Source organism: Triticum aestivum, chromosome 2A (assembly GCF_018294505.1).
Source record: "Triticum aestivum cultivar Chinese Spring chromosome 2A, IWGSC CS RefSeq v2.1, whole genome shotgun sequence".
NCBI classification, from domain to species: Eukaryota; Viridiplantae; Streptophyta; class Magnoliopsida; order Poales; family Poaceae; genus Triticum; species Triticum aestivum.
In genome coordinates this window covers 582,536,476-582,546,614 of record NC_057797.1, presented here as the reverse complement: position 1 = coordinate 582,546,614, position 10,139 = coordinate 582,536,476, and the positions used below count along the sequence as shown (strand labels likewise).

General features: G+C 41.9%; 1 protein-coding gene across 1 annotated transcript in view; it reads left to right on the top strand.

The window, feature by feature from the left end:
- The window catches only part of LOC123189552 (uncharacterized), a gene marked incomplete in the record, with an annotated part of 12,895 nt that overhangs the window by 789 nt on the left and 1,967 nt on the right, over nt 1–10,139 (top strand). Inside the window, 4 exon segments of the mRNA XM_044601994.1 lie at nt 3,764–4,951; nt 5,044–5,723; nt 6,693–8,034; nt 8,161–8,498. Of these exon segments, the coding sequence (XP_044457929.1) occupies nt 3,764–4,951; nt 5,044–5,723; nt 6,693–8,034; nt 8,161–8,498 (3,548 nt within the window).

Here is a 10,139-nt window from a genome sequence, read left to right as displayed (position 1 = left end):
CTTTTCCCTCCTCGAAACATAATTTAACCTCACAGAGGACATCAGGAGCTACTCCAAATTAGCTCATAAAACTGGATAATACAGTTGTGCTAATTGCTTTGTTATTCTCCGTGTAAGCGCGTTAGTATATTACTACTAGCAAACATGGCCATGCGTTGCAATGGGAGACAAAAAAAATCATGCTCTTGGATCATGGACATCGAGGAAACTATAAATGCAGTGCCGATATCGATGGAGCCAGTGCGATGCTACGGGTTGTATGAACCATGGATCCTAGAGCTCAAGAAGCCGTACTCATGTCCTCAGTGGAAGAAAGCTAATGTTTAGTGTTTATTACTTCTGGGTGTTGTGTGTGAATATGTGTATGGAAACTTCTTACCTAATTTTAAAAGAAATTTCATATCAACATAGGCTACTCAGTTGTCATGCTCAACAACCGAATGCAGCAAAGTAAAAAAAAAACAATTGGTGCCTACTTAGTGTTATCCGAAAATTTGTAGTCCCACGCTATAGAAAAAGCTCACATAAATAGCTATTCAAAACCAAGTAGTGGCCTGAAAACTGAAACATTTTGTGTGCTTTCACAGTTGATGACTTGCTAACATTCCTCTATTATCTAATTTCTGGTCACACTAGCCTACTCACACGATGAAGACAGAGTGACTTTGCTTCAGTTAGCTACGTTGCTTGATTGGATCTTCCGATCTGTGTTGGCATTAGCAAACTTTTGGTAAGTCTTGTGAATAAGCAAAACACATTTTGTAAGAAATGTAGTGATGTCTTAAGATGCACGTTGGTTTTACTGCTGAGAGCCATTACCTTTGATATACCGACGAATAGTCAGAAACCCAGTTATAGTTTTAATCCAGTGAAGTGTTCAATATGAGAAAGCTAAGCTCATATCATGTAGTGTGGCCCTGATGTTGAGCGATACTACCGATTCATAAGTGAGGCTAGCCAAATACACCGGAGACTAAAGATGGTCATGAACTTAACCTGTGGACACATGAACTAAACCATATGGTAATATCAAACTAAAGCATGAAGTATGTCAGCCATGAAGAAATGTCGTTTTTTCACCTATCTCAATTAGAGTACACCCTGGTGTTTTCATCAGCTTCCTGCTCTAGGCCTCGTTCCTCAACAAAGCTGCTTCAGAGTACTGCTTCTTTGTTGTGTATAGATTGGAGAGCAGCAGGTAGTAGCCAGTGTAGACACATCATCAGAAACACAAACGAACAGACAATGCTATGTGCGTCTCACCCAAATCACACGATGCAGCTGCTCCAGTGCCGCCGCTGTCTCCCACGCCCCTCGGATTGCAGTTCCTAGTATTGTAGGTGCCACAAAATGCAAAGATCCGCTGGAACATGGACCGTTTCATTAAGCATTAATCAAACATAGATGGTCACGCCAAATGTAGGTTGCTGGGTTATTTCTCAGCAACTAATCTGCAAGAACATATTAAGAAAAAGATCAACGAATACACCTCAATGTGCAAATGTTGATTCTTGAACAATTAAGATTGAAACAGAAGTTACTATCAGGATGAGTTTGCAAACATCAATTGGTTGGCAAGTAACGTCAATTGCTTATCCATTGATATGCGTGTCTTGTCATATGCAGATTTTACCTAGCCATATTACACACAGCAAGGGAAGCTTAAGATATAAACTGTAGGCAAGGAAGATGAAGCACCACAACCACATGTTCTTGATCGCCTAACTTTCTTTATAGGTGTCACTACCAGAAAAAACCTACACACACAAAATTAACACGCCGCTACATGGCCGCCGTCATGTCCATGCAGCCATGGATGCTCCAGATCTCAGGCTTACTTCACGTACCTCCTGCTTAACCATGCAATTGCAGCGCCGGCCAGGCAGCATGACACTGCCAACGAGCGCTGGTGATCAGCATCAGGGTGAACTCGCCGTCAACGAAATGATCTTTCCCTTGTTCTTTCAGCGGGAGGTATACTTTTCCAAAACTGAACATCCAGACTTCTCATGACAAAATATTTGGACCCACGCAAGGATTAATTTTTGGACTTCATTGGCGCATGCATACATGTTATTTTTTGTCAAGTAGCTGGGGGAATGAGGTTCCTTTAATCTGAATAAGAAAAATATAAAAGTTGTTTATCACTCTATCCAATTTTTCACCACAACTATATGGTTCCTGTAGGTTTGGCTTTATTCTGAAAAATAGTAGCATCATTATTAGCAACGTTCAGTAGCTCATTGCCTCTATATGAATTGGCCTTTTGGATATGTGATTCTGCTCTTTAAAATTTATTCACCATAACCCTTGTACAATGTGTGAGAAATCTGACAAAATATTTCTAGACCTTGAGAAGCATATTAACAAATAGGTGGCTAGCACAAACTTGCAAAACAGAACATGTGAGAGAGAGAGAATATTTTTAGACCTTGAGAAGCATATTAACAAATAGGTGGCCAGCACAAACTTGCAAAACATAGTAGTATGAGAGAGAGAGAGATGGGGCTGCAGCGTTCGCTACACATGAATATTTCTTGTGGACATTCTATCAAACAGGTGTCCTACAACTTGATGCAAAAACAAATATCTTATGGCTGGGTAGAATAACGAACGAAAGGAGCAACCGGAGCTTTCACCGACAGTAGATGGGGAGGAGGAGCTGCGCTCGTCACTGGGTTGGAGCCGGGAGGTGTGTATGCCAACGTGGCCGGGGCGCGACGACACTGGGAGTTGAGCCGGGAGGAGTTGCGTGGACAGGAGGAGGCGAGGGGCGCGTAACCGGAGGCAGCGCACATCGCCTGCGGCATAGTCGCGAGGAGGCGCGGGGTGGCTAGGGGTCGGGGCAGGGAGACGATGGGTAGGTGGGGGATGGACCAGTACGGGGTTGGGGATTTGGGTTGGGTCTTTTTTTCTTCCGCCACGAAATGTTGTTTTACTTACCACAGGCAATGGGGGGGGGGGGTAATTTTTTCCAACTTCAAGGGCAATTTGATGACGGACGGGCAGAAGCACTAATCCCTTTATTGGTAGGTATAGATATGTTATGTTGGCAACATATACTGCAGTTGCACGGAGCAGAGTGAAAGATAAGTACCAATAAGAAAGAAGAGAAAAACCTGCCAGTAATTGTAATATTATTGGCTTATTTGATAAACAGTGAAATGTATGCTTGGTCATTGTTGGAAAAATACCATGCTATAATGTGCTGCAAGCCTGCAACTTTGCAGAATGTAATTAAAACACTTTGAAGGCAAATATGTGTACCTGAAAAGACAACTAAAGAAAGCAAATCTACTTGGAAAGAAATTCCTGTTGAGAGTCAGACATCTTAAGACAGGTTCATCACTGATCCCAGTATCTTAGACCCATCACAAATCTCATTTTCAAGTTCTCTTGGTCATTTGGGTTACCGAGATGTCACCGTAAATCCTGCGAATAGTAGACAGTGTTGTTCAACATGTCGTCCAGGATTAGCCGTTTTGTTTTGCTGGGCAATTCTTTTTAGGTGTTGCAATGGGGAATTTTGAGAGTGCCAATTTGGTGCTGTTGATCCTACATCTTGTTTTTTTATTAGTACCCAAGAGGGGCACACCTGCAGGGTGCGGGTTATAAGCGTTCGTGAGTTGCTAACTGCTTGTCAGTGATTCAGAAATACACCGATTCGTTGTTTATTTAGCCTTTTGTTCACCATTGATATCTGATTTTACTCCCTTGCACATTGCTTTTGACACCTTTAACTGAACCGCTTGTTTACTTGTAGAGCTAAATGGCAAACCTATTGTTCCGGGTTTACTTTTCGCTGGAAGCCAGATTACTACACCAGCAACCAACAGAACCTTCTTTCAGCCGCGAGCTGTTCCTAGCATTTCACTCAGAAATGTGGGGGTTCCAAATGGATATGCTGGTCGAGACTCTATTTGTGACACCGTGGATACTAACCAACATGAAGTGCCTCAGCAAAAGCAGGTTTCAGTTGACCAGGAGATATTTGAGCCTAGTTCTGAAGTCAACATGTTCTCTGTGGTAAAGCGTTCCAGGTCAAGGCAGCGGCATATTGAAGATCGGTCGCGTGAGAAGGGTCAAGCGACAAATAGTGGAATCAGGGATGTTATGCAAGACAGGATGCAGAGGTCTGAACTTGCAACTGCAGGTTTGAACAAAACAACTGCATCATTATCCTCCAAACCATGTGGTGACGGTGAAAACAATGCTGGAACAACGACCACTTTGCCAGGTCAGGAGAAAGGTTTTTATGCCAATCAGGATAGATCAACTGAATTCGTCAAGTGCAGTAAAGATGGTGATCCTGGAAATCAAGGAGTTAAGTTAGATTGTTCTCAAAATCAGATTGTCAATTCTGATAATAATGTCATGGTTTCTGCTAGAAGTTCTTTTGGAGTGCAAGTTACAGGCTCTGCGTGCCATGCACTCCCTGAAACTTATCTGTCGGTTGAGCCGAAAAAACTTCAATTCGATGGTGTTGAATCAGTTTGCATGAATCCTGCAAGTGAACAGACGATGCAGCAACCAGTATGTACCCTGGAAGGTGCCAATCTTGATCTTGCTGAGGCACATCCCTTAAATGAAGACCCGTCTTCTACCAGCTATTCTCAAGTTCCTCAGGAGCAACATCTGTTGGCCAGAACATCTTTAGAACTCAAGGAGACCGATGCAGAGACTCCCTTGGGCCCCACTTCCCCGGTTACACAAAAAGAGACACTCAACGGAAAGGCAGCATATGATGCGGTCAACTGCCATTCGGGAAAGCTGGGCGATGTTCAGATAAAATTATCAGCTTTGACCAAAGCATGCAACATTTCTGTCAGCAACAAAAAGGACGAGTCTGCAGTGCCAGAAGTTATGAGCAGTGTTTCAGCTAGAAGAACCAGCGAAATGCACTCAACTGAAAGGAACAGTATGACTTCAGCCGAAGATCTGCAACCAAATGGTACCATGCTTGCTATTTGTAGAATATATTTGCTAGTTTTTTTGTAGCAAAAGTTATTGTGCCATGTCCTTACATCGTTTCTTATCTTGCAGGAACAGAACAAGACACCTCTCTTATTGAGAATGCTGTTAAAGAAAATGTTAATTCATGTACAGCAGAAAACGATAAACGGAAATCTCCACAACCTTATGTTCTATACGTCTTACCTAGTGCATCACATGAGAAAAATATTCTACTCGAGTCAGACAGAAGCAGTGCTGCTTGTGACCAGAAGAGGTCAGTACAAGATGGAGTTGAAGTAAGTGATAGTATGTCATCTAAAAGGAGAAGAATAAGGCACCGATCAGACTTTGACCTTTCCGGGACTCCTTGCACAAATTCATTGTCTCTGAACCACCAACTTGACATTTCTAGCCATATGTTAACCGTGACAAATTTCTCAGAGAAATCCCATCCTTCAGGTCCTTACTTCACAAGGAGTTCAGGATCCTGCAAGAGCATGTCTCTGGTGTCAGAGCGGGGGAATGCTGCAAGTGATGTTTATGGAAATGGGAATTCTTCACGTGGAAGAAGAAATACAACTAGCCTATTAAGTGGCGTCCTTGATAACTCTCCTACCGCAAGCACCAGCAGGAGTGCATTGGAAGGACGGGTCTTCAAAAATTCTCAAGAACAGAAACAAAATAAGTTGGAAGTGGAGTTTCTGACAACTGCTGCTTTGCCTTATTGCTCTGGCATCCTATCTCGTAATGAGGAAAACTGCACACAGCAGGTATGTGCTCAGCAAGTGTACCAGACTACCAGTTCCCTTTCCTCTCTGAAGTTTTTTTTATTCCGAAAGAACCGGTTGTATTTTTTGTTGCAAAATTGTATGTCATGAAGTAGTAAACTAGTGGTAATGCTCGTCTGGCTGCATTATTGGTGGAGCCTTTTCTTTGGATGCTTTGGTCTGACAAATTCGAATCCAGTCATGTAGGTTCTCTATTTCCTGTTTTTATTTATGGGATAGCCGATGGGAATATTCATGGGTATTTCATCACCGTTTTGTACTGATGAGTGATTAACATACAAACTAGATTACCCGTTGTGCCAAATGGCGCAAGGCTAAATTCACACCCGGAGTTATTTGAAACAATTTGACTTTCTTGGTAAAATTTGGTTTTAGCAATCACTTAGGCTCTGGTACTTGTAACAACATTTTAGTATCTCTTGTAGTTCACACTTTAAGAAACTCTTGGTCAAATGGCGCAAGGTTTCACTTTAGACCCATAGATATTTGCAGATGAAGGCTTAGTAGTGTGAACAATACTTTGAGATGGCAAAAAACAAAGGCACTTTAATTTAAACAATATTTCACCTCGGTAAGATTCTTGAGGAAGTCGCCTTCCACACCTCGCGCTCCTGCAGCCGACGCTATCATCCATGAGACGAAGATGAGAAGCGATGAGCGGATGGAGGTGAACCGGGGCCGACTCAATTGATGAGGGAGGAGGCCGGCGGCACGGGAGAGAGAGAGAGAGAGAGAAAGAGGAGGGAATGGCTGTGCCACTGCATGCTTAGCTGCCGGGGCTCCGGTGCAGTGGCCAGAGGAATAAGCTACCTGTTAGTATTAGATATGACTTAATTGGCATTTATAATTGGTAGAGTTGGGTAATGTCCACTCTTCAGTCTATATTGCACTTGCTATTTTATGTGTGCTAGTGAGTCCTAGCGTATTTACTATTATTCTTTCTGTTGGCAGGAAGGTACTTGCTTTGAAGGTCAGAACCTAATTGTCACGGCTGCGAGTGTGGCAGACCAGGAAATGGCTCCTGAGATGGATGACTTATCATCTCCAATTGCAATATTACATCAAGAAAATTATTCTGGAACAGAACTGTTTACTCGATTCCCAAGTTGTGAACAAGCATCTGCGCCTAATGCACTGTTTCATGAGAAATCATGGTATGACTCGAATGAATGTGTTAGGAAATATAAAAGTTATGATCCAAAGGCACAATTGGGTGATGAATCTTTTGATTGTGATGGTTCAATGCCAGTAATGGAGATCTTTGATGTCTCTGACCAATTGGACAGCCCAATTATCGGAAAAAGGCCATTTGAGTCCCTTCACGATTCTCACCAATTAGGCACCATTTGCTCAGATCCTCCAAACAAGCATAATACTAACACAGCGAGTAGTTTGCATCCGCTATTGACAACTACTATGCCCGGGAAACCCAGAAACTGTTCCCTCTCTGATGATCTACAATACAGTGCTAGTAACAGTCGCAGCGGTATGGACTCCTTCGGATGTGGACTTGAATCGTTTTTTATTTCTGATGGCGTAGCCTCTTGCTCTTCAAATGCTAGCAGCAGACAAGAGATCAATGAAACTCCTTTGACTCCATCTGTTGAAAAGTATAGCCAAAAACTTTCGTTAAGATCTGGATCTGGTTCAGAACATATGAGTTCTATTCCTGAACTTGAAGTCTTCCGAATTGATGAAGACAACAGCATTCCGGAAGAAGATGAGTACCAAGACATGGCTCCTGGATCTGTAGATGTGAATTGCTCATGCCAGCGACAATCTGGGGGAACAGCACTTCAGGATATTACTGGATTATGTCAAAACAATGGAAGTTCTCCGTCTCATTCGATGAGAAGCATGGATAAAGGTAACATAGACTTGAGTGCAGAATCTGTCAGTAGTGAGCTCACTCATCATTCAAATATCAGAAATCATAGCATTAAGCCAAGATACAATCACCCTACTTCAGTTAAGAGAGAAGGAAAAGTATCCCGTTCTCTTCATGACAGATCAGGTACGAAAGAAATAACCAAAAGCAGAAGTGGAAGACACAGGAGTGAAGCAAATATTGACAAGCAAGGCACGACAGAAATAATCAATAGCAGAAATGGAAGACACAGGAGTGAAGCAAATGTTGACAAACAAGGCACGGCAGAACTACTCAATAGCAAAAATGGAAGACACAGGAGTGAAGCAAATGTTGACAGACAATCTAAGCCTATCAATATTGTTGCCAATGTGGCATCTTTTGTACCTCTTGTAAAACAAAAGTTGCAATCTACAACAGTGTGCGGTAAGTTTTATTTGTTTGATTGTATTATTTATTTCGAACTACATGCTAAATCCACTAATGATGTTTATAGAAACTGTTAGATGGTGCTCATAAATGGCCGCTACAAATGGGGTTGCTGTGTTGCAGTTAAAAAAGATGTTAAGGTGAAGGCACTCAAGGCAGCTGAAGCTGCAAAACGTCTTGAAGAGAAGAAACAAAAGGAGCAAGAAAAGCGCAAAGCGGCTGCAAAAGCAGAGCGTGAAAGACTGAAGCAAGAGAAGGAACAAATACAAAAACTTGAAGAGGAACAAAAGAAGAGACGAGAAGTTGATGCGGCCGCTAAGAAGCGGCAGAGAGAAGAAGGGGAAAAGAGGGAAACGATGAAAAGAAGAAAATGCATGGATGAAGCTCGAAAGCAACAGAAGCAGCCTATGGACAGACAACGAGTCATGAAGGATGAAAAAGATGCTCGTCAAAAAGCTTCTGTGAGTATAAGCTACATATATATATCATGTGATTTAATCTAATAACAAACGTACGTGCTAGTTCAACCTTCTACTGGATTTTTTTTGTCTAGATGGAGCAACTTATATAATTTTTATATTTTACTTTATTTAAATAGGGTAGTATGCACGCACACATCACTTTTGATACGGTAGTATGGAGTATGATAGTATGGTAGCATATAGTATGGAGTATGCATGTACATGTCAGTTTAGATAAGGTAGTATGGAGCTGTTTTTGCGGGTGAGTAGTGCAGAATATATGTGCTTTTTTTTGAACATGTCTAGAATATATATTCCTGTACTTCTTGTAGAAGGTGGTATGGAGAATGTTCATATGTAGTACTCCTTCTGTCCCATAATATAGGAGCGTTTTTAACATTAGTGTAGTGTCAAAAACGCTTATATTATGGGATGGAGGGAGTATTTGCTATGAAGTGCATATACTTCAAAATTGTGATATTAAATAGGGAGTACATATACTTCTAACTGAAGCTAGCATGAAGTACATATACACATGTCTAATTGATGTGTCAGAAGGGTAGTGTCAATAGGAAGAAAATGGCCAGTATGACGTCAGCCAATGAATCATGCATAGTTTATATCTGTACATTCTACATATGACATTACGACTCAGCCGGTAGATGATGGAAACGGAGTAGTATGCTACTCCAGCCGCATTGGATGTGATAGCTCGCGAGCTGTCGCAGTCGCCGCAAAACTGAAAGAAAGCAAATTGTTTTCAAGGGACACACAATGTATTATTGGGATGTATAGTACATTTTGACGTTAATCAACGACAATGGCGTCGTGGCGTGGCCACGCGAGGCCAGAGCAGTCGGCCGGTGCTGCACCTGCACATTGAGGCCAAGTAAAGTTAGTCGTTGTGCCACACAAAAAAAGGAATAAAGTATTGTAAAAGGGAAGTACGTAGTATGAAGTATATACAAGACAATAGTATGGTGTATTTAACTTATGTATATTATGTGAAAAAGAAGTATGGAGTATGTGGAAAAAGTAGTATGGCGTATCATGCTTGCAAGGTCGTTATCATCAGCAAATCGTGATCCACCATGCACCATATCTTCTTTATGTATGTACTTTGTTTACTTAGATCTTTTTTTCATGCCTTCCTGGTAGTATCCGCTGCTATCACCGGTGCAGTCACTGCGTTGGATTAACCTGGCATCATAGCATTTTGATCTACATGAACCAGATGAGAGTTCAAACCTCAAAGTGAAGCGATGTATCATTGGAACATGTAGTAGAAAGAAAACTCAAGTGCATAGTTTCATGCATATATGCTTTTCGATGCATGCCTAGTAGTAGACGCGCGTAGCACAGACCTGGAGTGTTAACAACGTAGCCGTCAGCGCCGACGGCAAATGGTGCCGAGTAACGTGACGCCGACGATCAGTTTGTCTCCGATCTATGGCGACCGCATGGCCAGAACTCTGAATCAAGAAACATCCGTGCATCCAGAGAGAAAGAGTCTGTTAGTCATTTGCTTATCCTAATTTCCGTCCAGATAGATATCCCTAGAATATAGTCAGAGTAGTTCGCCTTGCGGGTTGGATTTTTTATTGAATCCGCTTACTTCATGCATTTTCCTTATATATAACG